General features: G+C 48.5%; 1 protein-coding gene across 1 annotated transcript; it reads right to left on the bottom strand.

The window, feature by feature from the left end:
- Positions 1 to 277: 277 nt before the first annotated feature.
- On the bottom strand, positions 278 to 11,106 carry LOC146764745 (uncharacterized). The gene is made up of 2 exons (XM_085563674.1): positions 11,043 to 11,106; positions 278 to 1,566 (listed from the first exon to the last, which is right to left on the bottom strand). The coding sequence occupies exon 2, from the start codon at positions 1,553 to 1,555 to the stop codon at positions 731 to 733; it is 825 nt and encodes a 274-aa protein (XP_085419800.1). The 5' UTR covers positions 1,556 to 1,566; positions 11,043 to 11,106; the 3' UTR covers positions 278 to 730.
- Positions 11,107 to 26,964: the final 15,858 nt, after the last annotated feature.

Below are 26,964 nucleotides of genomic sequence, written 5' to 3'. Positions count from 1 at the left end.
AGCCCCGCTCGCTCTCATTGGCTGACTCTTCTCCACCGCGTTCTCTCATTGGCTGAGGAGAGGCCCGGCAGTGCAGAGAAGGAACGGGAGAGATCCCGCCCCGAGCACCGGCACGGGGACAACAGACCCGGCCTGGGCACAGGGAGGGAATTTATTACCAACCAAACCACGGCAGCACCAGAAGAAGGGAAAGAAATCCCTCCAGCACCTTCCCCCACCCAACGGGGATCACCCACAACAGGGTTATCCACCATGGAGAGACAGGGACACCCGAGTTTAGACCAAAGCCAATTTTATTGAGTGTACCAGGTGTTTATACAGGGATTTACTTGTATGGTGCTTATAGAGGGCTCTGTTTTTGGTAGCAATTTCCCATTGGTTACACATTCTTCGTGACATCCAGTAACCTGGGAACATTTCTTTTATCACAAAGACTCACACCATGTTGCTTGGCCACTTCTTGCCCAGGGAGACTTCAAGTGTGTCTGTGTCTCCCACAGTTTCTGCTCAGTCAGGCCTCAGATATCAGGCCCCCTTATCAGCTCCATTGCTTTACTCTCTGTTTTATCCCCATACGGGGGCACCAGGGCTCTGCCCCACGGGGGTCACTGGGGATCATCCAGCCTGGATCCTCCCATGGATGGAGCTGCAGCAGCGCACCAAGCTCTTCCCTCACTCTCTTCCCTCACTCCAAGCTCTTCCCTCACTCGGGGCACTCACAGGGCTTCCCTTAGTGGCACCTCCGTTGGTGCTGGGTCAAGGCTGAGCTCTGTGAGAAGCTCTTCCCACACTTCCCACACTCGTAGGGCCTCTCCCCGGTCTGGATGCGCCGGTGCACGGTGAGGCTGGAGTTTTGCTTGAAGCCCTTCCTGCAGTCGGGGCAGCGGTAGGGCCTCTCCTCTGTGTGAATCCGCTCATGTAGGAGGACACTGGAGCTGGTCCGAAACCTCTTCCCACACTGGGGACACTCGTAGGGCCTCTCCCCAGTGTGGATGCGCTGGTGTGTTCTCAGGCCTGAGCTCCTCCCAAAGCTCTTCCCACATTCCAAGCACTCATAGGGCCGTTCCCCAGTGTGGATCACCTGGTGGTCAACCAGGCTAGACCTGTGACTGAAGCCCTTCCCACACTTCCCACACTCGTAGGGCCTCTCCCCGGTGTGGATGCGCCGGTGCCTGATGCGGCTGGAGTTGTGCTTGAAGCCCTTCCCGCAGTCGGAGCAGCGGAAGGGCCTCTCCTCTGTGTGACTCCGCTCGTGTCTGAGGAGATGGGAGCTTCTCTGAAACCTCTTCCCACACACCCCACACTCGTAGGGCCTCTCCCCAGTGTGGATCCTCTGGTGCCGGATGAGGCTGGAGCTCCACCTGAAACCCTTCCCACATTCCAAGCACTTGTGGGGCTTCTCCCTGCCATGAGGCTTCTCCACCAGCTCCGAGCTCCGCCTGGATCTCCGCCCGCCTTCCTGGCTCAGGGGGGCTCTTTCCTCCCCGCAGCTCCCTGGGCTGGGTTTGCAGCTCCTCCTCCTGCAGCATCTCCGGGGCTTTTCCTCCTCCTCCATCCAGCCACGCCCTGGAAATGTAAACTCCTGGTTTGGGGAAAAAACAAGAGGAGAGCACCTTGGACTGGAGGTTTCTCCTTGCCCAAGTTCATCTCAGGAAGTCATTGCGAATCTTGTGTCTGTAAGAACCTCCAAAGCACCAAGATTCAGCCCAAAAATCCCATAAACTTCCAAGACACAGAACAAAAACACCCCAAACATAACAGCTCAGCAAATCCTCCTCCAAAAGGTAAAGATTCAGCTGCCACATAAAACCAAAGCACCAACATTTAGCCCAAGAAAACTCAGAAACACCAAGATTCACCCCGTGAAAATCGTGGATCCACCTCCACAGTCACCTGCTGCATGTGGGGGGAGCAGCACTCCTGGGGCTGGGGGGAGGCTGCACCTATAAGGACTGGTGGAACCTTCTGCTGCTTCCTCTTTCTGCTCCTCCTCCTCCTCCTCTTGTGTGCCTGCTCTTCCTCACACTCCTCTTCCTACTGCCATTCCTCCTTATCCTGCAAAATCCCACCTTCTCCTGCCACCTGCATCGTTTGACCATTCTGTTCCTCAAGCCTGCTTCTCCTTCCCTTCTCCTCCTGCCCCCAGGCCCAGCACCCACTGCCGGCTCCCTCTTCCCCCCAGCCCCACAGCATCCCAGCGCAGGGGCAGGGATGGAGCTGGGGCAGGTCGGGCTGGGGCAGCGCTGGGCTCTCGGCCGCTCCCGCCCGCACTCGGTCCCCACTGCAGCCGCTCCCGCCAGGACAGCGCGGGGGGGCCCGGCCTTGGCGCTGCCCCACTCCCACCTCCCCAAATTCCCCTCGCGGGGCCATGGGGCCGAGGGGGGGCGCAGGTGGGTCCAGGTGGGGAATGCTGAGATAATTTCAAGAGTGGGTCCCCTAGAAGAAGAATTGGAATTTGTGGTAGACACAGGGGCAAAAAGAACCTTTCTGTTAAATATTCCAAAAGGTTATAGTGTAAGCAAAGATACCGTAATAGTAACAGGAGCAAAAGGAGAGAGTTTCACCGTACCCGTTATTAAAAATGTGGTAATAGAGGGAGAAACTAAATTTTGGATGAGGGATGTTTTCTTGGTCCCAGGGGCAGGTAGCAATTTACTGGGACAAGATTTACAGGTGAAATTAGGAATAGGGGTTGTTCCAGAAGATGGGAAGATGACAGCTAGACTTTTAAAACTAGGCCAGGAGGATGGAAGAAGAATTAACAAGGAAGTTTGGGCTGGGGAGGGAAATAGGGGAAGATTAAATATTGACCCCATAAAGATTACAACTGAGGAAAAAAAAATTGTCCCATACATGTATGGCAGTATCCTGTATCTTTAGAAGGACGGGAATGTTTAAAGCCAGTAATAGAAGGACTAACAAAGGATGGACATTAGAACCTTGTATGTCTCCCCATAATACCCCAATACTCCCAGTAAAGAAGCCTGATGGGAGCTATAGACTGGTACAAGCCTTAAGGGAGGTTAACAAAGAACTCAGACCCGCTATCCAGTGGTACCAAATCCTTATACTCTTTTCAGTAAAGTTCCTCCCCAGCATCAGTGGTTTAGTGTAGTGGACCTTAAAGATGCCTTTTGGGCTTGCCCATTAGCCCAGGAGAGCAAGTTATCTTTGCTTTTGAATGGAAGGACCCACTAACTGGAGAAAACAGCAATTAAGATGGACAAAACGACCACAGGGGCTTACAGAATCCCCAAACTTATTTGGACAAGCTTTAGAAACAATACTACAAACTTTCCCCACTCCCCCTGAAATATAAATTATCCAATAAGTGGATAATCTTTTACTTTCTGGGGAAGCTGAAGCTGGAGAGGCTACTATAAATCTTTTGAATTTTCTTGGGGAAAAAGGATTAAGGGTATCAAAAGGGAAGCTGCAATTTGTAGAATCAGAGGTAAAATATCTTGGACACTTGCTTAGTAAGGGTAGTTGGAAGCTCAACCCAGACTGAAACACAGGGATTCTATCCCTTCCCCCTCCCCCTTCAAAGGGGGAAATCAGAAAGATACTCAGATTATTGGGATATTATAGATTGTGGATTGAAGGAAATACACAGGCAGTAAAATTTTCTAATAAAAAAAACTGACAGAGGGAGATGATATAAAATGGATCAAAAAGGGTAATGAAAAACTAAGAAAAAAGAAGTAAAAACTAGCCCCAATATCAACTTTAAGCTTACCTTCACTAGCAACACTCTTTCATTTGTATGTAAATGAAAAAAAGGGGGTAGCTCATAGGGTTTTGTTTCAAGAGTGGGGAGGAGTAAAGAGACCCGTGGCTTATTTATCAAAGATGTGGGATCCAGTAAATCAAGGCTGGCCAGTGTGTATTCAAGCTATAGCAGCTACTGCAATCCTAGTAGAGGAAAGTCATAAACTGACTTCTAGAGGTAAATTAATTGTAATTGTGTGCACACCTCATGCAGTACTAAATTTCTTCCAATTTGCTTTGTGATTTTTATCTTGAAATACATAACTTACTGTACTCTAGGATTGAAAAACTAGTTTACACCTGTGACATAGCAAAACCTGCTATTAATTTGAGTCAATGCAAGCTGTTCAATCAACTGTTCTCAGTGTGTAAAGTTAAACTAAAGGTAACACCAACTGCTTGGTAGGTCAATGAGAAACAATTTTCCTTCCAACCAGTCCTTTTTCAAGTACCCAAATGTGTTTTGCTTTCTTAGTTTTTTTGTTTTGTTTGTTTGCTAGTTTTTCTGGAAGTGCTAACTACTTGCAGTGTATCTAGAAGAGCAAATAAAATTGTGCATACAAAACACTTGTAAAAAAATAGGGTTCCTTTTTTCCCACAATGGGAGGTGGCTACATATAGAAAAGGGAAACTACAAATCTAAATGAAGAAAAAGTTTCAGTATCTTCTAATGTAAACAATTTGTTACTTCCAGCATCACAGTGGGTGTGTGACACACACATATGAAAAAGATGGTGAGGGAGATCTCTGTTTACTACAGTTTCCTATTTCTTGAATGAGTTAGAGAGCTATGAAGCAATTGTGATTCCTTGTGTGGATTACCCAGGCCTGCAGGGAGGGCTTGGCCATGGTTCCCTCTGTGCTGCAGGCAGCCCTGCAGCGTGGCAGCAGTGGCTTGCCTCTGGTGAGTTTGCAGGCAGGGTGCTCCAGCACTGCAGTGCTCAGGGGCAGTTTCCTATTTTGACACCAAAGCTTAAATTCAAGAGTGCCTCTTCCCATCCAGTTATTGTTTGTACTGTAAGAACCTCTTCAGAGAGTGTCTCCTGGCAGTCAAAAAGAGAGTATTGCAGAGATAAATTCCTTACTTGCTGTCTCCCCCACTGTATCCACATTTTGTCTATTCCCTCTTCAAATTATAGATTTGTAAAACTCATGCTCTGTGTCCTCAGATGCCCTTCCCAAATCAAACCTTGGCTTCTTTGCAAATTATATTGCACTAACAAGGATTGCCTTAAATTTTTTATTGCAGGCAAGATCACTTCAGAAGTAAGTTTTTGTTTACCTTGTTCCTACAACCCTTTCAAGCTTGTGAATGGAAAATTGTGACAGCAAAATAAGTCTTTAGTTTTAGCACTGTCAGCTGTGGGTAGCTGGTAGCCCTTGGTGGAGGGTGCCGTGAATTAAAGGCCTGCAGAACACACATAACAAAAGTAATTAAATTTGTAAGGAAGTTGAAAAAGGAGGGAGAGGTGATTGGCAGACTCACCTCTCCAGGATGTAGGACTAATGTTAGAAAGTGGACTGATATTGGAATGTGGATGTTGAAATGTGAAGAGAGAAAAAGAGAGCGAAAGAGAGAGAAAGGGAGAAGAGAGAAGAAGAGAGAAGAAGAAAGAGAGAAGAAGAGAGAAGAAGAGAGAAGAGAGAAGAAGAGAGAAGAAGAGAGAAGAAGAGAGAAGAAGAAAGAGAGAAGAAGAGAGAAGAAGAAAGAGAGAAGAAGAGAGAAGAAGAGAAAAAGAGAGAAAAAGAGAGAAGAAGAGAGAAAAAGAGAAAAAGAGAGAAAAAGAGAGAAGAGAGAAAAAGAGAGAAGAAGAAAGAAAAAGAGAGAAAAAGAGAGAAGAAGAGAGAAAAAGAGAGAAAAAGAGAAAAAGAGAGAGAAAGGGAAACAAAGAGAAAGAGAAAGAGGGAGAGCGAAATACACCCCAAAGTCCCCATACCGTCGCTATCTGTGAGTTCTCCTCCATTCCTGCTAGACAGAGTGACAACAAGGGGAGGGGAGTGAGGAAGTACAGTCAAAGGCAAAGCTGTGAAAAAGAGGGAGAGCTGGACCACCAATAGAGATAAGATCAAAGCAGAGATAGCTGACTCTCACAATGTGCTTTATTTTCTTAAACAAGACTTCTTTTTTTTTCCTTCTGATTTTTGTTATTAAGGAAAGGAGGCTTTTGTTCTGAAGAATGGGTCTGTAAGACTAAAACAGTTGGATGTTGCCTAAAAAGCAAAAAACCAAGAGATGTGATACATCTTGTGTTAAATTTGGGCTAGTCTTTTTTTTATTTAACTAATTATAGCTCACAAGAAGAAGAATTGGCCTCTGCAGCAATTAGCACAGATGGATACAAGAAGAAGAAGCAGCTATAGAAAAAGTTTTTAGTTAAACCCAGAAAGTTTTGAAGAAAACTAATGGTGAAAGTTAATGCAGTATTGTTTTTCTTTTCTTTTAACACTGTGTTATTAAGAAGTCCTTTCCAGGTACTACTAAAGCAGCAATCCCAACCATGGAAAAGAGGGTGAATTCATGCCAGCAAAATAAAAGAATTTGTGAAGAAACGTGAGGAATGGACTATCACATCTAAACCAGGTGATACCAAATTAACTTTCACCCAGGACTGGGTGGTAATGGTTTAGGAAGACCCAAATGATCCAAGGCAGGTACAAAGAATAACACCTAACTGAGAAATAAGGCAAAGCTTGCATCACTGGTTCTAAGCCCTGCCTGAATAAGCCCTGAGACGCCTCCGACACCTCCTTGGCAGAGGAACACTGCCACTTCAAACAGGAGGATCGGGAGTGTTTGAGTCAAAGAGTTCTTATAGTCTGGCCTTAGCCTGTGGCTTGTACAGGCAAGAAGGGAAATTGCCATTAACACTATGCTGTATACTTTATTTGATTCATCCCCACATTGGACATGGCAGCTGGGTTATAAGTGAATGTTTAAATTATGAGAATAATTGGCATTGTAGCTCACAAAATCTATGTTCTTGTGGCAAGAAGTATTGAGTACTGAATCAATCCCCTATACAGAAAGACCTCAAAAACTGAAGTAATAAATTGCTTTTGTAGATGGGGATTATCAATGCCTGTGGACTGAGAGATACCTGAGGAATGGTGGAAAACCACAGTTAAAAGGTGTCAAAAACAATTTGCCTGGAAATGAGTAAAAAAGGAGTGACAAGGGAAACAGAGGGCAAGCCTGGATTGAGCACTGTACTCACCAGCGAGAAGATCACACGTACCTGCTGTGGGCAGCAGCCCCACAGGCAGGGGAGGTGGGGGTATAAGCCATGCCAGACCTCTGTCATTCCTGTTTCTGTCTCTCATTTGTTGTCTTTTCCCTTCTGAGATAGCAGCAAGATCGTGTCACAAATGCTACAGAAAGTATCACATGGAAAGAAACCAAAGTTCCTTTTTGTTACACACCCCCATGTCAACAGCCACTGTTATAACCCATCCAAATTAAGTACCTGCAGGAAAAAGGGGGAAAATTATCACATACAAAGAACTTAGGAAAAAGTAGTAATACTTGGGGCATGGAATGTCCAAAAGGAGAGAGATGGATTTGTTTTACATTTGATCTTAGAAATATAGTCCAAGATTCGGTAAAGAGACAGTTAGTAAAAAAAAAAGGTAAAACAAGCACAGCAGTCTAGCTCTGTGTTAACCCCAAATTATATCCTCAGTCATATTAAATTACTCCAAGCAGTTATAGAGAAGTTAATAAACAAAGCTGCTCAGGCATTGGAATTAATATGGAGTCTGCAAAGCCAAACATTACCTGCAGTGCATTAAAATAGGTTGGCTTTACGCTATTTATTGGCTAAAGAATGGGGTGTACAGATTGTTGAAAATAGATGGCAATGAGGATGTCATCCTGGAAAAAACAAAGGATATCAGAAAAAAATTATGACCCAGGTATCAGTCCAAAAATGGGAAAATAACGTTAAAAACTAGCAGGTGGGGTAATGTATTGAAAATGGGATGGTGGAAGAAATTAGGATTCTTCCTTTTATGTGTTACAAGTGTTTTGATATTTCTTCTTTGTTTAATCCCATGTTTTATTTGATTACCAACAGAGTCCAAAGAATGCAAGAGGACAGGAAATATTCTTTATAAATCATTTGGCTTGAGCAGTAAGAAGTGGGATTGTGAAAAATGCATATTTATGACTGGCTTTTCGCAAATGGTACAATGAATATTATATGTGTAATGTTAGAAAGTTATGCTGTATTAATTCCCTTACATATTGTGTTAAGTGTAGTTTTAGGTTACAACATAATGTTAAAATAGAGATTATGTATGTGGGGGGAGTTTTCTTTTTAGGAATGAGATGCTCCCTTCGAAGAACACCTAAATCTTCCAAAGGAGAGGAATTTATGGCTTCTGATCAGGAGAAGCTAATTTCTTCAGGCCTTGCTCAGACTTGAAGACGCCAGGGGATTAAAGGGAACAGTTGACATACAACAGAGTTTCTTGTTTAGAACAGAATGTATGCATAACGATGAAGGATGTATGAATATGCAACAAGTGTCTTGGTTTAAGGGTGATTCCTTTGTTCACAAGTCAAGCTTCTCTTGACTTAGGGTCCGAGAGCATCTGGACATCCACAATTCTTTGCTCTTTTTGTCTTGTAATTGTCCTTATTCTAATTGTATTATTATTTTTATAACCATTTTATTATTATTAAACTTTTAAAATTTTAAAAACCAAGTGATTAGAGTTTTTCAAAATTTTCAAAACTAGATGAGATTTAAAGGTGACCCTTTAACTCATGAACAATAAATAGATGATTTGAAGGAAAAAAAAAAGCATCAGATTGTGGGGGGGGGCACAACTGAGGCTGCTGAAGGCTGCTGTGGAAGAGAAGCTGCATTCCAGGCACCCAGGAGGAGCTTCAGAAATGCAAATTTAACACTGCTGGGGCAAACTGGGGACAATGTACCTGGCTCTTCTTGCCTGGGGCAGGAATTGGCTGATTCCATCTGCCCCTCACCCCAAGCTCTGCCTGCTTGCACGGATGGAATCTGCACAGCTGAAGGCAGAGCCCATGCTGAGGATCTCTGACTCTGCAACAGAAATGGCTGAAGCTGCAAAGGGAAACAGCAAATGGAGAATGTTGTGAAAACTTCACTAAAATAAGGGGGGGATCATCCCTCTGCCCACTCCAACATCTGCTGTCACTGTCTGTGCTGTACAGGGTGTATCAGAGCACTGGGGGTTTTGCTAGAACAAGTTCAGGGAAATCAGTTGGAATTCAAGTATATGATGAAGGATTAAGAAAAAAATGGTAAATTGATGCAACTTCAGCTGCAGGGAGCACTCAAAAATGGGGAAAAAGATAAAGGGCCAACAGAACAAATCCTACAACACCATGGACCAGCCCCTGGGAACCAAAAAAATTTTGTGAAAAATGCATGTTATCTGGCTCCACGCAGATAGTTACTATATGTATTATATTACATTGATAAGTTGTGCTGTATTAACATTTTAATAGTATGGTAAATGTATCTTTGAAGATAAAATGAAGCTTTAGTAGTTAAAAGAGAAAATATGCATTGCGGGGGGGGGGGGGGGGGTTAAGGAATGAGAACACCTAAATTCACTCAAGGAACACCTAAATTCTCCAGACAAGAGCAATTTATTGTTTTCTTACTAGAAGAAGCTAATTTCTTCAGGCCTTGCTCAGACTGAAGCACGCCGTGGGGATTAAAAAAACAGCTGACATACAACAACAGACAGAGTTTCTTGTTTTAAATAAAATGTATGCATAACCATGAAGGATATATGAATATGCAACAGTGTATTTTTTTAGGGGTGATTCCTTTATTCACAAGGTATGCTTGTTGTGGCTTAAGTGCCCAAGAGAGCATCCTGACATCTGTAAGTCTTTGTTTTTATTGTCTTGTAATCATCCTAACTCTAAATTTTAATTAGTCTAATTGTATTCCTACTTTTAGAACCATTTCACTATTATTAAACTTCTAACATTTAAAAAGCAAGTGATTGGCATTTCTCACAAATTCTTACCAGGAGACTGAGAACCCATTTATCATTTCAATGGCATCATTACATTGCAAGCTGTCCTCGAAAGAAGAACCAACCAGACAGCTCCAGCTCCTGACTTTCCTGCCGACCAAGCCACTGAAATGAGGAACACAACATTTCACCAGGGGATGGGATCAGTTTATCTGTGAGCAGAAAAAGGAGGAGTTTGTGGAAAACTAAATGACTCAAACTGCTGCTGGTAAAGAGATGACAAGGGAAAAGTGGTGAAAAGGATAACAAAGGAAATAGGAGAGCAGTTTATGTATTGGTCAAACACAGAAAGGATGGGAATGGGACACGGTTTCCTGGCTCCCCAGCACACCAGGGGTCAAACGAATGCTGCTTCTCCTCTTCTGTGCTGCAGCAACTCTCATCTTTTTACCATGCTCCACACCTTGGCAGTGCAGCTCATCCAGCAGCTGAGCCAGGGCATGCAGGTGGCAGCCAGGCCTCCTGATCCACAAACGGCTACAAAAGGACAGGGAATGAGGGCACCGAGAATAATCCCAAAACCAAAGAGGGCCCGGGAAGGACAAAACAGAGTCAAGGAGTGAATCTGCCTGGAGATAGGGTCGGGCACCTGTAGATAAGGGGAGAATCCATCAGTTCCAATAAATGTTACAAATTGACCCAGACAGCTGCTCAAAGTCCCGCTACATTCCCGAAATTCGCCGAGAAGAACAAAGACTTATCAGAGCCATGAATATCGGCTGTTATACAAAAGGAGGGTGCACATTAACGAGGACAGGCTCCAGGCGCATCGGGAAGTCGGAACCTTCCAAGGAACTCAGCCGGTGGGCAAAGGCAGAGGGAGATGCGGCCGGGAAAATGAGGATAAAAAGGAGGCTGCGGACTACAGCCACGGCAGAGAGCGCACGGCAAATGCCCCACGGCCTCTGCCCCTGCTCGGCAATAAAGTCACTTTGACAGGACTCCTCGCTCTCCGCCGGGCACACGAACCTCCGGCGACGGGAATTTCCCCGCCCGCTCCCGGCCGCGGGGCAGCCCCTCTGTCCTGCCCACAGCAGCCGGGCCGAGCCAGCGCTGCTCCGGCAGCGGCTCCTGCCCGGCCCCGGCGGGAAGGAGACCGCGGGCAGCCGCTCCCGCAGCGCCCTCAGCCCGGGGCCGGCACGGGCCGGACACGGCACCGGCGAGCCGCCGGAGCCCCCTGCCGCCCCCTCCGCCCGCAGCCGGCCCCGAGCCCCCGCAGAGCCCAGCGCGGCTCCCACCTGCGCCGGGGCCGCCTCCGAGCTCCGCCGCCGCCGCCTCACCGCGCTCCGGCCGCTGCCGCCGCTGCCGGGCCCGCGCAGCCGCTCGGCCAATGGCGGCGCTGGGCGGCCACGGCCGCCCTCAGCCCGCCGCCGGGGCCGCGCCGCGCCCCGCTCCCACCAATCAGCGCGCCGCAACCGCGACTGACGGCACCGGCGGCCAATGGCAGCGAGCTCGGGGCGGGCTCTGCGCACGGCCCCGCCTCGCCCCGCGCTCTCGGCGCCCCCGGGCTGCGTGAGGGGAAAGCCGGAGATGAGGAACAGCCCCGGCACGGGCCCGGCCCGAGCCGGGATTGAGCTGCCCACACAAACAAACTTCTCCGCGCCTCCCGCCACGGCTTTCCCGGCCCTGCGCCTCCCGTGCCTCCGCCTCTGCGGGAAGCCCAGGAGCCTCACTTCTCCTGCCCCTCGTTAGCGCATCAGTGCTTCGCTTTGATTTCCCCGAAAAGGGAAACCTGCCCGAAGCCCTGTGGGTGGGTGGGGCAGGGCAGAGATTTCTGGCAGAAAACTCCAAAGACTCGGAGCAGGAGAAAGAGAAGTCAGTGCAGAGCCTTAAATGCAGCTTTCCCCACGCCTCCCTGCTCCCAGCTGCACCTCCTCCCCCGGCAGGGCAGGAGACAGGGAATGGGGCCATGCTCAGCTCATCCCCCGGGGCTTCTCCCTCTGCTCAGGGACAGGAGTCGTTCCCTGCTGCACCCTGCGCTCTCTCCCGGCCGAGACTTCTCCAGGAACTTCTCGGAGCGGAGTCCATCCCTGGGCACAGCCCCCTCCGAGTGCTGCAGCGTGGGTCACTGTGCCACGGGCTCAGTCCTGCCAGGACAGGCTGCTCCAGCGGGGCCCCTCTGCCCGCGGGCTCACAGCCTCCTCTCAGGCACCGCCGTTGTGAATTAAAATTTTAAATCTTTCCTAATAATAAAATTGTTATAAAAATAATAATATAATTAGATCAATAAAGTTTAGAGTTAAGATAATTATAAGACAATAAAAAGCAAAGAATTACGGACGTCTGGATGCTCTTGCACACTAAGTTACCAAAAGCAGTCTTTGTGGACAAAGGAATAGCTTTAAAAACAATAGCTGGCTGCATATTCATATATCTTCCATGGTTATGCATACATTCTATTTAAAACAAGATCTCTGTCTGTTGTATGTAAACTTTCTTTTAATTCTTAAGGCGTCTTCGACTCTGAGTAAAGCTTGAAGGAATTAGCTTCTTTTGATAACAAAACTATAAATTCTTTTTTTTTTTTTTAAAGATTTAGGTGTTCTTCAAAGTGAGTATCTCATTCTAAAAAAAAAAAAAAAACAAACTCCCACCACATACATAGTCTCTATTTTAATATTATTTTGGAACCTAAAACTTACACCACTAGTTTATTTAACACACTACTTAAGAGAATGAATACAGAATAACTTTCTAACATTACACATATAATATTCATTATAATATTTGCGAAAAGCCAGTCATAAAATATGCATTTTTCACAATCTTTCTTCTTATATTTTATAAATCATTTGGCTTGAACAATATTTTTTATTTACTTGTATTCTTTGGACTCCGTTGGTAATCTAATAAAACATGGGATTAAACAAAGAAGAAACATTAAAACACTTGTAACACATAAAAGGAAGAATTTTAATTTTTTCGACTATTTAATTCTCAATACAGTAACCCACTTCTTAGTTTTTAACATTATTTTCTCATTTTTGGACTGATACCTGGGTCATAATTTTTTTAATATATCTTTTGGTTTTGGGTTTTTTTTTCTTTTCTAGGATGACTTCCCTATTGCTATCTATTTTTAATAATTTGTATACTCTTTTTTTTAGATAATAAATAGTTTAAAGCTAACATATTTTAATACACTGCAGTTTTTGTTTGGATTTCCTGACTTAATATTAATTCTAATGTTTGAGTATCTTTGTTTGTTATCTTCCTTATAACTGTTTGGAGTTTTATAATATGATTTAGTATAAAATTGGGGGTTAATACAGAGTTAGACTGTTGTGTTGGTTTTACTTTTTTTTTTTGTTTACTAATTCTTTTTTACTGGATTTTGGACTATGTTTTTAAGATTAAATGTAAAACAAATGCATCTCTCTCCTTTTGGATATTCTATGTTTTATGTATTACTATTTTTTCTTAAGTTCTTTGCAATCTAATAATTTTCCCCCTTTTTCCTGCAGGTACTTAATTTGGATGGGTTATAACAGTGGCCAGGAAACCCTCGGCTTCTCCTCTCCACGGGGTTCCTCTTCTTCCTAAGACCCAGTCCCAGTTTCCCCGGGGGGGATTCTCTTTTTTATCACTCCCTTGGTCTCTTTACTGGCCGCTTTTCACACTAAAAAGGCGAAAAGCAGCGTGAGAGACTGCAGCAATCACTTGGCAAGTCTGGGGTACCCAGCAGCCTCTGTCACACACATTCATTCCCCCCTTATCCGCCCCATCCCAACAAATACTCACCTGTCCTTTGTCCTTGGGTCTTGGTTCTTCCTGTACACTTTAGTCTCAGAGGCTAATTACCGCAGTTTTAGGGAATCCTTTCCCTTTTCTTTGTTTTATTGTCTCCTTCTGCCCATGGATCATAACCTGTGTCTGTGGTCACACACCAGGGGAACAGAGCGAGGCTGCCTAAATAGGGCAGGACCCGTCTTCCTCACCCTGACTCTCCTCAGGCCCCGGCAGAGAGGTGTTAGAAACCATCCTGTGCTACCATAATTGTGAAAAACGCCAATCACTTGGCTCCCTGGGCTGGGTTTGCAGCTCCTCCTCCTGCAGCATCTCCGGGGCTTTTCCTCCTCTGCCATCCAGCCACACCCTGGGAATGAAAAATCCTGGTTTGGGGAAAACCAAGGTGGGAGCGCCTTGGACTGGAGGCTCCTCCTACCCAAGTCCATCCCTAGAACTCAGCAGGACTCTTGTGTCCATGAAAATCTCCACAGTATCAAGGTTTAGCCCAAAACAACTCTCCCAGGAGTTCCCTATCTCTGATCTCTCCACTTTTGGGGTTCCAGAGGTTTCCTTTCCTTGGGATGATGGGGGTCCAATGGCTCCAGGGGTTCCCCCTTCTCAGGTGTCCTGCTTAGGGATGATCCAGGGGCTGTTGGGGCTCCATGGGGTCCCTTTTCCCCTGATGCTCTACTCTGAGATCCCAGGTGTCCCAGGGGTTCCTCCTCTCCAGGCTCCCCCCCTTTCCAGCCAGCCGGGGGACCCCCAGCTCCAGGATCGCCCCTCTCTGCTCTCCCCACTCCGGGGGTCCCAGGGGTTCCCCTCCTCTGCTCCCCCGGGGGTCCCCAGGACAATGTCCTCCCCCTGGTGACACTGGGCAAGGGCCACATGGACTCCCAAAGATCCCCCAGGGGGCTCAGCTTTGGGGTCCTGCAAGATCCAAACCTACACACACACAGAGAAAAAAACCTCCCGGGGTTTATTTGGGCCTCCCAGACAACATCTGGGGCTGAATTCCACAATCTGCAAGCTCCAAACACACCCCAATAAAAAACCCTCTCAGGGACCCCCCGATAGATTTGGGGCGAGCTCCCCTTCCCCTCTCACCTGCAGGATGAGCTGGGGGCGATGGTCCTGGGGCCAAGGGTGCTGCGGCCTCAGGGGGCACTGAAACCTCCTGTTTCTCCTCCTTTTCCTGCTCCTCATCCTCATCTTCCTCCTCCTCCTTCCTAATCCCACCTCCTGCCCAGTTCCTGCCTTCTGTATATTTCGAGTGCAGCACCTTGCTTGTTTTTAGAGCGAGAACAAAGATCCCCGCGGGAACACGGCTTGCTGGCTTTAGTCAGAAGTAGCAGTGACTAAAGGTCCTGTTTCCTCTGCTGTGCTCCCGTCCTTGTTCCTCCTCAGTGTTCAGGCTGGGCTATGGGGTGTCCCTGTTTGCTGCATTTTCAGAGCTCCTCCTGGAGCCTTTGGGCAATAGGCTGTGCCCTGGGAGGGTTCTTTGTGCTCCTTTGTGACCCAGGAGAACCTTCTGGGTGGTTTCTGCGTGAGCTGCTGCTGTGATGTCACAGGAGCACTGCCACGTCCCCGAGGTGCTCCCGTGGCTGTGGGACACGGAGGCCTCAGTGTCCCCAGTGGCTCTGGGCACTGCTCCTTGCCGGAGAATCCTCCTGCCCGAGGCATTCTCAGCACCAGCCCAGCCCTGACGGGTGTCCTTGTGTGCTTGCAGGGCTGCAGTCTACAGACGTGTGCAGCGCAGCCAAAATGATCCAGCACGTGGCTGCTGCAGTTTGCACGCTGTACTCTGTGGCTTATTCGGGATATTTTTTAACCCACTTGGCACGTAAGTCGAGGTTTTCTCGGTGCTGTGGCTTTGGGCTTGCTGTGTGCTTTCTGTTCTTCCTCTGGACCCGAGCTGACTTTGTAACCAAATGGCCATGAAGGCACCATTGCTTTGGGAGAGCTCCTGCCAGCAGCTGCAGCTGAAAAAGGGGGTGTCTGCAGCCAGCGGGGCGTGCACAGCATTTGCAATGAGCCCTGGGGGGTTCTGTTCCCTCCAGCGGGGAGTCTGTGGCAGCAGAGCCGGGAACTCCCTGTCCAGCCAAAAACTGACCCAGCCCAGCATTTTGTGCTGTTCTCTTGCTGTGGGAAGGGACTGTGGCTCCTGGAGGGACGCTGGGAAAGCAAAATGCTCTCTCGGGGTTGCCTTGCACTGTGGCATTTCCCACGACAGGCAGTTTTTTCCTGACAGCATCTGGTTCATGTTCCCTCTCCTGTTGCAGGGCACCTCATGTGTGGATTCCGAGCAGCTCCTCCTCCGGTGAGTGAGAAAGGAACCTTTGGTGTTTGGAACTGTGCAGCAAGCTGTGAGCTCGGCGTGTGGCAGCTGAGTGCCAGCTTAGGAGGCTGATGGAAAGTTCCTGTCAGAGTCTTTGCAGCAGCAGCAGCAGCAGCAAAGGGATCCCCAGCAGATTTCTCCTTTTCTGCTGCTGAGCTTTTGAAGAGCTGCAGGTCTGGTTTTGCAGGCAGAGGATTGCTTGCTAGCTTTAGCCACAGTGGAATATCGTTTTCCCAACAATAAGTGGCACTGTCGACTTTAGCCCATTGTTAGTTTGAAGGGCTCCAAACCCAATTTCTGCTTTGTGCAGCTGGATGTGCAGCTGAGGATAAATAAGGTGATCACTGAGATAGAACTTCCCGTCCCTCACGCTGCCATCTGTCCACAGGGCACAAAAGCAGCACCAGCCCCTCCTCTGGCTCTCTCTGCTCCCAAAGAGGAGGCCAAAGAGGAGGAAGACAGCAGTGAGCTCCCCGCTGTTCTGGGGGACGCTGGTGAACTTCCCTCGGTGCCGGTAGATGACAGTGAACTTCCCGCTGCTCTGGGAGACAAGGGCGAACATCCCGCACTGTGGGAATACAGCGGCGAGGCTCCCGCGGCGTGGGACAAGGACAGTGGACATCTCCCGGCGTGGGACGAGGGCAGTGGATGTCCCCTGGTGCAGGACGAGGATGGCCAAGCCCCCATGGTGTGGGATGAGGACAGAGGACATCTCCCGCTGTGGGATGAGGACAGAGGACATCCTGTGCCTTGGGAAGAGGAGGCTGAACTTCTCCTAGCATGGGAAGAGGACAGTGAACATCCCCTGGCTTGGAAAGATGATGGCGAACCTGCAGCATTTTGGGAAGAGGACCCAGAACCTCCCTGTGCTTGGGAAGAGGACACTGAACCTCCCTGTGCTTGGGAAGAGGACACGGAACCTCCCTCCGCTGTGGGATCCTGGGCTGAAGGTTCTGACAGCAGCACAGCCCTGCAGCCAGAGGGGAGAGGGGAGTGGTGCCTGGTGCAGCTGAGTACGTCTGCTCTGTTCCTGTGTTCAGAGCAGGGGGCTGTGTGTGTGTCTCGGCATCAGCTGCAGCCAGCGTTGCTCTGCAGCTGAATGTCACAGGGGCATTTATTGTCCTTCCCCAGCTGAGACCAAGGGGCTCACGGCCCCAGGGAGTGGGGCTGTATTCTGGCTCTGCTCTGGCGGGGTCTCGCTCTGGGAGGGAGCCTCTTCCACGTGGTTTCTTTCAGGGAACATCGTGAGCGTGGAGGAGCCTGCCGAGAAATACCTGGAAGTGGAGCAGATTGGCCAAGGGTAAGTGCACGGCAGCTACTTCTGCACAAGCAGCCCAGGGGCTGTGCTGGTGCAGGATCAAGGGAGAAGTCAGGAGAGCTCCAAACACCTTCAGACACTGGGGTGCCATCCTGCTGTCTCTCAGTCCTGATCAGAATTGAGAACTGTGGTCAGAAGGAGCCGTCACAGGCCCCTGAGGCCGGCAGTGTCCTGCCTGCAGCAAGGAGCAGGACCTGGGAGATCTTCTGTGTCTGGAACTGGATTGCCTAAAAGAGCCACTCACCATCTGGAGACTGTCAGACAACAGCTCTCACGGAGATTTCTTTCAAATATTTTGCTTCATAAAATATCTTCCGGTCAGAATTAACAACCTAAAGGTTTAGAAACAGGAACCAGAGATGAACTAATGAGTGCTCTATTCTAGCACAGCTCGTAGAGCCCATACATTCAGGAACAGACACAGAGCTGATGCACTCTGGGGGAAAATGCATCACCTGCCTGATGGCAGGGCCCTTGTGGATCCTGCAGGTCTTAGGCAGGAAATGGAAAAGGATGAAATGCATTCTTTTCCAGTTCTTTAGACACCCATTGCTCACTTCAGGTTTTGAACTAAAGCAATTCAGCGTGGACATTTGGGATTTGCTCCAGCCCAATTCCTTCGTGTTGGGTCTCAGTTTTCTCTTGCACACCTGGCATGGCAGAGGGCTGGTGGCTGCTGTGCTGTTGTGGTAAGGGTCAATGCACCCAGGTGTTTGTGAGCGCTGCAGGCAGCAGAGATCTCCTGTCTGGGCTGGCTTTCACTCCCAGGGCCTCAAGCACTGCTTCTTTCTTCTCTGCTGTTTTGTCTCCAGGGCTTTTGGAACCGTTTCCAAAGGACTCGACAGGGCCACTGGAGGAGAGGTCAGTGCCAACACGCCCAGCACGTCTGGCAGCTCTCCAGGGCTCTCCCCTCTGCTGGGAGCTGTGGCTGCAGCTCTGGGGGCCAGCAGAGCTTTCCTGCACAGGCTGCTCCTCTGAAGGCAGAGCAGTGTCAGCCTGCAGAGCACAGCTGGGACACACTTGGTCCTTCTGGAGTGCCCAAAGGGATGCAAGGAGGGCAGCAGTGTCTGTCAGAGCAGGACATGCTGGCTTGCTCTTCATATCTAAAAGTGTGAATGGATCAGTGTTGGAGACTGAGGCCCAATTTATCTTCACCCCAGCCGCAGACAGGAACACTATTTAGCAGTTTTTCCATCCTGCCTTTCATCTTCAAAGGGTACCTCAAGGCCTAATTAGGGTGAGATCCTGCTTGGGCTCAATTTGGGACTTTAGTTCCACTTCAGCTGTCCACAGAGAGAGAGGGACAGAAATGAGAAGATGGATGTCCAGAGCAAAGCTCTCTCCTAAACCCTGCAGTTGTGTTTGGGTCTGGGGTCAGTGACAGCCTGTGACAGGGATCACCTGAGCAATGGATGTGTGTGTTTGCTTTGTTGTGCAATCCCAAACAGAGCAGCTGCATCTGAAATCATGACCAAATCCCATGCAATTGCTAAAGGGTTCCCGGCTGTTTTGCTCTGTTTTCACAGAACCAGAATTACCTCCTGCTTGCAAAATGTATTTGAATAATAATGAGAGTGTTGAGGCCATTTGAGAAGACTGTAGGTGCAGAGAATGTGGTTAGAGCTGGGAGGCTGACAGCTGAGGGGCCATTTCTGCAGAGCTTGCAAGGCCAAATGTCTCTGGCCATGTGTCCTGTAAGCAGCCCCAGCAAGCAGAGCAATGGGCTGTGGGAGTGGCCCTTGCTGAGTTCTGGTGCCCATCCCAGGGCAGTTTGGCACAGCCCGGCTCCGTCGCTCCAAAAAGCCTCGCCCCGTGTTGGCTGTGGCCTCCTGCCACAGACTCCTCCAGTTAAAGGTCTGCAATGTCCCCTCAGGTGGCCATAAAGAAAATGAGTCTCAGAGGGCAGAACAGGGAACGCGCTGTGAATGAGCTCCTGCTCCTGAAGGACAAGAAGAACCCCAACATTGTCAACTCTTTGGACAGGTGAGTGCTTCAGGCCTCATCCCGTGCACGGGCCCTGCCTTAACCTTTCCTGGCACCCGTAGTCTGTAGCCTGTTTTGAAAATGCCTGACCCAGCCGTATCTTCCCAAAACAACAGCCTGGCAGTTCGCTCCCTCCGTGTGCTTTGGTTGCTTTGGTTTGGATTTTCCTTCAAGCTGACCCTGTTTTCTGTGTCTTACAACAAGTGCTGATAAACCACAGCAGAAATTATTTCCCTTGGCTTCTTCTTCCCAGCCCTTTTGCATTGCTGCAGATGCCAGGAAAACCAGGGCCTTGTTTGCACAAATGCCTCATTTGCCCATTTTTCACTGGCCTTGCCTGTTTCTGAAGGGACTTTCTGAAAGGTTTTCTGATTGCTTTTGTCCCAAGTGCTGCACAGCCTCCTCCCCTGGATAACCCTGGGAGTTGTGTTGCCTTGTTCTGCAGGGAATGGTGGAACTGATGAGCTCAGAAGCTGAACCAGCTGGGGGCCAGTGTTGTGGTTCCACACTGATCTGGGCTGTTGCTAAACTGCATTTTTCACCTGCTTGCCATCTAAGGACTCTCCTTTCTCACAGGTGTCTCTTCCCTTAGACTGTGCAGATTCCAAGGACTCTGCAGCCTCGCAGGAATGTCTCTCCATGGGATTCTGTCCTCATGGACAAGTGACCTGGAAACAAAACTCCACTCCAGGCTTTTCCATGGGGGAATTGAGCACTGCACATTCATCTCCATGCCACTGCTTTCCTCTTCCAGCTTCCTTGTTGGCGGAGATCTCTGGCTGGTGATGGAATACATGGATGGAGGAACTTTGCAGGACGTTGTCAGACAGACACGCATGGCTGAAGGAGAGATGGCAGCTGTCAGTCGGGAGGTGAGGGATCCTGCCTGTGGCTGCCACGGCTTGGACACGATGGTCCTTCCATACAGGCGTGAGAACAGGAGTGGCTCCATGCTCAGGGCTCTGTTTGTTGGTTTCATGAGCTGGAGAAGAAAGAGCCTCTGCAGTGAACGGCCTGCCAGCATTGCTGCACTTCTGCTCTGTTCTTGCTCTCTTTCCTGCTGTTGTGGCACTCTCTGTCTGTTCTGGATTTGATGTGCTGTTCTCAGCTTTGCCCTGAACCGTTTGCCTGGAGCCTGTCTGCTCTGCACTCCTGGCCTGTCACAGCAAAGCTGCTGCTGGCAGAATTCAGACCTGTCCTTTCTTGTGTGATAGATTCCGGCCATTGGTTTTTGTCCTGGTGTTTCTTGTTCTCTCTCAGTGCCTGCAGGGCCTGGATTTCCTCCATGCGAACCGGGTGATCCACAGAGATCTGAAGAGCTCCAACATCCTCCTGGGCATGGCCGGCTCTGTCAAGCTGGATGGGTGTTCCTGGCCAGGCACGGCGCTCCCGGGTGCGGCTGTGGGGCTGCTTCCCAGTGCCGGCCAGAGCCCCACAAGGGCTGCTGGGGGCACTGCCCGGCCCCTGCTGCCAGCTGAGAGCGGCTGCCCCTGCAGAGAGCTCCGGAGATCAGCAGGGTGCCAGGGGTGGCTTTGCTCTGGGTATGGCCCTCCCAGAGGGCAGGAGTTGGAATCTAAATCTTAAAGGGAATCAGTAAAAGCCACTGCATGAAAGCTGAGGGTTTCTTTAAGGGTCCAGTTCCACCTTCCCTTGGCTACAGCCCTGAGCACTTTTCCAGCTGACTTCACTACTCCATTCTCAGACTGAGAATGGGGAGTCTTGGTGCTTGGTTTCCTCATTCCAGCTGCCTTTGACAGTGTTTGTTTCTGTCCTCAGCTGATTTTGGCCTCTGTGCTCAGCTCAGCTCTGAGCAGGACCGGTGCAGCTCCATGGTGGGCACTGCTCACTGGATGGCCCCAGAAGTTGTGACCAGTTCTCCTTATGGCCCCAAGGTGGACATCTGGTCCTTTGGCATTGTGACCATTGAGATGGTGGAAGGAGAACCTCCTTACTTCAAGGAAACGAGGGCCATGGTAAGAGGCAAATTCTCCAGGGGCTGCAGAGCCCTGTGAGCACAGGGTGACCCTGCACTGGGAGCAGCAGCTGGAGGTTTCTGCACCTGGGGAAGGGAATTCCCAGAGCACTTGAACCTCAACACAGACAAATATTCTGCAGTCTCCAACAACAATTTGCTTTGGGATTTATGCTGTTGCAGCTCTTCTGGCTCTGAGGATGACCTGAAAATGTGAATCAAGTGCATCAGCTCTTTCCAATGGCTGTGGCAGCACTAGGGTTTGGGTTTTTTGGTTGGCATAGGAAAATGAGCTGTGAGCAGCATCTCTGCCAGGGAGGAAAGTGCCCCTGGAGCTGGGGCTGAGAACCCGGGGTCGCTGTGAGCACCTGTGGGTGGGAAGGAAGCTGGCAGAGCACTGAGTTTGCTTTTCCTGCAGGCTCGCGCTCTGATCCGGCACAACGGGACCCCGCAGCTGCAGGAGCCCCGGCGCCTGTCGGCTCTGCTGCGGGACTTCCTCGAGTGCAGCCTGGAGCCGGACGAGGAGCAGCGCTGGTCTGCCCAGGAGCTGCTGCAGGTGAATGCCGAGCGGCCGAGGGGAAGCAGCAGTGCCAGGGAGGGGTTTTCTGCTGGGGCCCCTCCGATAGTCTCCAGCCTCGCTGCGTTCCACACGCAAAGCAAGCAGAATCCTCGCCGGGTTTGGCTTGGCAGGGTCCTTTCGAGGGCATCTGCCCCTGGTGCCCCACGAGGAGCAGGGCCATCTTCAGGCAGGTCCGGTGCTCAGAGCCCTGCCTGGCCTGAGCTTGGATGTTCCCAGGGAGGAGGCACCTCCCACATCCCTGGGCACCTTCTGTCAGTGTTTCCCCACTCCTGGCAAAAAGATTCTGCCTTAGATCTAACCTGAGCCTGCTTCCCTCTCCTGAGTTTCTGACCATTTCCCTTTGTCCTGTTGCAACAGAGCCTGTGAGAAAGTAACAGTTCATTTCTTTCTTTTTTATCCTTTGGGCAGCACCCGTTTTTATCATCAGCCAAGCCTCTCTCCAGCCTGACCCCTCTGATCACCGCAGCAAAGCAACTGAGGGAGCAGCGGAGGAGATGAAGCACTGGAGGACAGCTGTTAGTTACAGTAGTTAGTTAGGACAACTAGTTAGTGATGGTAGTTAGCAGTGCTAGTTGGTTATGGTAGTTAGGACAGCCTGTTTGTTACGGCTCTTATGACAGCCTGTTTGGTATGGCAGTTTTTTGAATAAAAACTCTTTTAAACCTCAAGTCCTGTTGGAAATAAAGGGCCAGGAGACCTTGTGCTCCTTTTTTGACAGGCCTTTATTATAAAGAAAGCCTATGGGGGTGGGGGCTCGGGGTTCGCGACGCCGCCGCTGCTCCCAGTTGAGTCGACGTCCCGGAGGAGGGGTAGACGATCCTGTCGACTACGGCAGAATCGGAGTCTGCGCCCTCACGGGATACGTCCCAAGACTCGTTCGTAGCTCGCTGGTCTAGGGGTCTCTTTGTACTCTTGCTCTCTTAAGTTTATGGCGATCACCTTCAGAGTTCTTAAGAGTCTTCTCTAGTTCTCTGAAGGTTTCCCTACAGGTGTGTGTAGATTATTTGGTCATCTTTGTCCTTGGCTCGTTGTCAGAGTCCATTCTGTTGTGCGTAGAAGTCTGATAATTATTAGTCAACGCTCGCTTGGCCCTCTGGGAAATCGGAGGCCTCCTCTGGGAGTGGTTTTCTGGGAGCAGCTTTGGAACTACCCGACGCAGTGGGACAAGGGGTCAGAAAATGCTTTTAAACTACCAACAACAACACACCCGGTAAGTAGAAGGTCTTCATAAGGGGATTTTTAACAAAATACTTATAACAGGAGAGGGGTACAGAGACTTAAGGCGTTAACTAGGGGAATGCAATCTGGGTATAGGGGTAAATATATGAGGTAATTAACAAGGGATTTCTGAACTGTGAGGAGATAAAACAGGCAAAAGATTAGACATTAAATTTCATCTATAACAATTCCCCCCTCTCTTATTTTGACCGGGCGTAGGCCCGCGTCAATTAGCCACTTCTGGCTCCTGAACATGAACCTTTTTTAGCTTTTTGGTATTGCTCATATGCTTCTTTTGCTGCTTCTTGTTCTGTACTTTTTAGCATCATTACTTTGGTCTGCTTATTGTCTTGAGAGGTTTCTAGGGTAGTGGGAATCATATAGCTAGATCGGATTATTGATATAATTATCTTGCTTAAACAGGGTATGAGGCAAGGAAGAAACATTAATCCAACTAATCCTGTTATAGCAAAGAAAGCTGCTTTTTTCCACCAGTTACTTTTCCAAGACCAAAAATTATCCCACCAGTCTGAATTAATTAGTGGGGTCCACTCCTGGGTTCCTACATGTGCAATTTTTCTAATTTCTTTGGAGATGTTACGAATGACTTCACTTCTATCATTTATTTCAAGGCAGCACTCAGTAGTGTTAAACTTCCCGCATATTCCTCCTTCATCCGCCAATAGGTAATCAACAGCTAGCCTTATCTGATACACTACTGTTCGAGTCTGGGAGAGTTGGTCACTGACATGTTCTAGGGCCAGGGCTGTCCTATTTGAAATAGTTTCTATCACGGCTTGTAGTCTTATTAGACGATTTAACAGATATATGGGGGTTCGATACCCCCACGAGCCGTCTTGTGCCCAAGTAGCGGGCCCATAGGTGTTGATAATTTTCTCTGGTGTCCAGGTTTTTCCTTTCCATTCTTGGGTTGCTCCTAGGTTAATAAGACTTCTTTTCTTTCTTTTTGTTGGATTTTCTAGATTATCATATAAAGGGACTCCCAACCCTGGACCTGCCTCTTTGGGGAGTAGGAAGAAAGCTGGTTTTATAACTCCCATTGTGCAGCTGCCCGTCCAATCCCCTGGTAGTTGGGTATAAGCTGCTTTCCCGCAAATCCAGAAGAAGTTCCCTGGAGCTCTCCAGAAACTTTCATCAGTTATGTGTGGAAGCTCCCAATATTTTGATATGGAGCGAGTTCCCTTGAATGGATTTGCTCCTTTTTCTGCACATTCGAATAAACGATAACCTTCGTGGTATATGCACCCTCTCTCCTTTTTATTTAAACTCCAGTATCTGTTGGGTTCTTGGGGAACCCATCGAGTAAGGAAAGGTGTTCCTTTTGTTAGCAAGTATCTTTTACAGGCTAATCTGCCTACTGAGGTGCGAAACTGGCTTCCCGTCCGTAGGATACACTCCTCTCCGATCACATCGCCTTTCAATTCCCATTTTTCCTTTCTTCTATAGCCTGGCATCATTTGTTCCTCCCCTGATAGTTGGATTTCTAAAATTTCCCGAGGTTTAAGGCTTATGCCTTCCCAAGGCCATACATCTGACATTTGTGTACTCCCACAAACCCAGCATCTGGTAATGTTTAGTTCTTTGCTGATCTTTTCCATTAAGTCAATGAATAGATTTTTACCACTTAGATCTTCCCACTCCCTGTTACTAATTGTCATATCCACCTTTCTTTTTTTAATGATGTCTATTTCTCCTTTTATTATTCCTCTCTTTTCAAAGCATAACCAAGTATCTTTCATGGGACACTCCCCTAGGATCCGTTGCCTAAACGAGGCTGTGTTCTTGGTGATCCAATAGATCTTCCCTCCCTCTTGGCAGGTCTCTAATTGTGACTGATTATAGCAGGAAGGGCTCAGGTTGCTGTGTACTCTAATCAGAGATTCCAAGTTCTCCCCATCGTACAATGGATGGTAGCACTTGATACAGGAGTCTATTCCTCCCGTGCCGTAGAAGCACATTATTACTATTATTAGTGCTTTCATGGAGGGTTGACCCCTTTTTCTCAGGAGTCCGGTAGGAGCCATTATCCTCGACCTCCCCCGGTCTTGCCTCCTGGAATTGTCTCCTGGGTTTTGTACTGGGGAGCCGAATCCTTGTCCTCCCTGCTTCCCTCCCGTTTCTCCCTCTTTTGGAATTTGTTTTTCTCCTGAGGGGTACTTGTCCCAGGAAAGGTATGCGATATGCCTTTAAGAAAGTGCAGCTGTGTCTTTGGGGGTTTCAAACACTAATAACGGTTAAAACATATTTGGAAAACTTACAAACTTCTTTACTTATAACTAGTTCTGTCTGTAGAAATTATACTGGTAGCAGAAGTTACTGGCGTGGTTTTGCTATTATCAGTTCTTAGGGGTTTTTCTCAGTTTCACCTTTAGAGCTCCAGCGGGAAAAGCAGTCCAGGTTGGGGTGGTTTCTGTGGAATCGGTGTCCTCACTCGGGGGTTTCACAGGCCCTTTGACTCTCGAGATGTGTGTCCACCCCTTCTCCAGAGTCCTAACCGCAGTATGAGTGGTGAGCAGGACTTGATATGGTCCTTCAAATCGGGGAGTAAGAGGAACATTATTCCATGATTTAATCAAAACCCAGTCACCAGGATTAATGTTATGGGTGCATACTTCTAAGGGAGGAGTCTGAGGGAGGTACCCCTTTTTCCTAAGTTGTTCTAGCGTTTTTACAATTGTTTCTAAGTACTTCCGAGAGGCTTCCTCCCCTTCTACATATTGAGCAGTACTATAAGGGGAGAGTAAAAATGGGAGGCCAAACAACATTTCATAGGGGGATACTCCGAGGTCTGCCCTAGGGCGGGTTCTTATTTGTAGTAACGCTAGAGGAAGGCACTGTACCCAATCTAGGCCCGTCTCTAGAGTTAGTTTTGTAAGGGTGGTCTTGATAGTCTTATTCATTCTTTCGACTTTGCCAGAGCTTTGGGGGTGCCACGGGGTATGTAACCTCCATCGAATGCCCAGGGCTTCAGTAATATCATGCAGAATGCGGGCTGTGAAGTGAGGGCCTTGGTCGGAGTCGATGTTATTTACTAGCCCGTATCGGGGGATAAGGTTCTCTAATAATATTTTTACCACTGTCCCTGAGGTTTCGTTGCGAGTGGGGAAAACCTCAGGCCAGTGGGTCAGATGATCTACGATTACCAAAAGGTGTTTATATCCCCTTGCTGGGGGCATCTCTGTAAAGTCAATCTGCACATTCTGGAATGGCCTCTCGGCCAGTTCTCTCCCACCTGCTATAGGTTTCCTCATTACTTTCTGGTTTACTTTTTGGCACGTTATGCAGCCCTGAGTGACAGCTCTCGCGATGTCATATACCCCTTTACACGCATAGTTTCTCAAGAAATGATCACAGAGCCCTTGGGTTCCCCAATGGGTAAGTTGGTGCATTTCAGCTAGGAGTCTCCGTGCTAGGGCCTTACATATAAACTTTCTCCCATCTGGAAGTATCCACTCCCCTTGGGGCCCTTGTTGTAATTTTAGATCTTTTATTGCTTTTTGTTCCTGCTCAGTAAATATTAGTTTTTCTTGCATGGTATTCTCTTCCCTGTTTGTCTCAGTTGCCCGGGTTAGTTTCAGGATTTTGATTGACTCCTCTGGGTCTTGAGCTGCTCTTTTTGCCGCTAAATCGGCCGCTCGGTTCCCCCTTACTTCTAAGGAATCACCTTTCCTATGTCCTCTCACATGCACTACCGCAATTTCTTCAGGCCCTTTTAATGCTTCTAGGAGGGATTGGATCATCTCCCTGTGTACTAGATCTCTTCCTTTCGAGTTCAAATAGCCCCTTTCTTCCCAAATTTTTCCGAAGGTGTGGACTATACCAAAAGCGTACCGAGAATCGGTAAAGATGGTTCCACTCTTCTTGTCTAGGAGCTCTAACCCTCTCTTTAGAGCATATATTTCACATAGCTGTGCTGACCACTGTGCTGGCAATTTCCCCTTTTCTAGAACTTCTAGATCTCCTTTACTAGATACCTGCACTATTGCATATCCTGATTTCCGTGT

The sequence above is a fragment of the Lonchura striata genome, chromosome 31 (genome assembly GCF_050655825.1).
Source record: "Lonchura striata isolate lonStrDom1 chromosome 31, ASM5065582v1, whole genome shotgun sequence".
Taxonomy (NCBI): domain Eukaryota; kingdom Metazoa; phylum Chordata; class Aves; order Passeriformes; family Estrildidae; genus Lonchura; species Lonchura striata.
This window is presented reverse-complemented; position numbering and strand designations above follow the sequence as displayed.

Excerpts from the sequence above, each read along its gene's own strand:
- LOC146764745 (XM_085563674.1), bottom strand. The coding sequence starts at position 1,555 with ATGGAGGAGGAGGAAAAGCCCCGGAGATGCTGCAGGAGGAGGAGCTGC.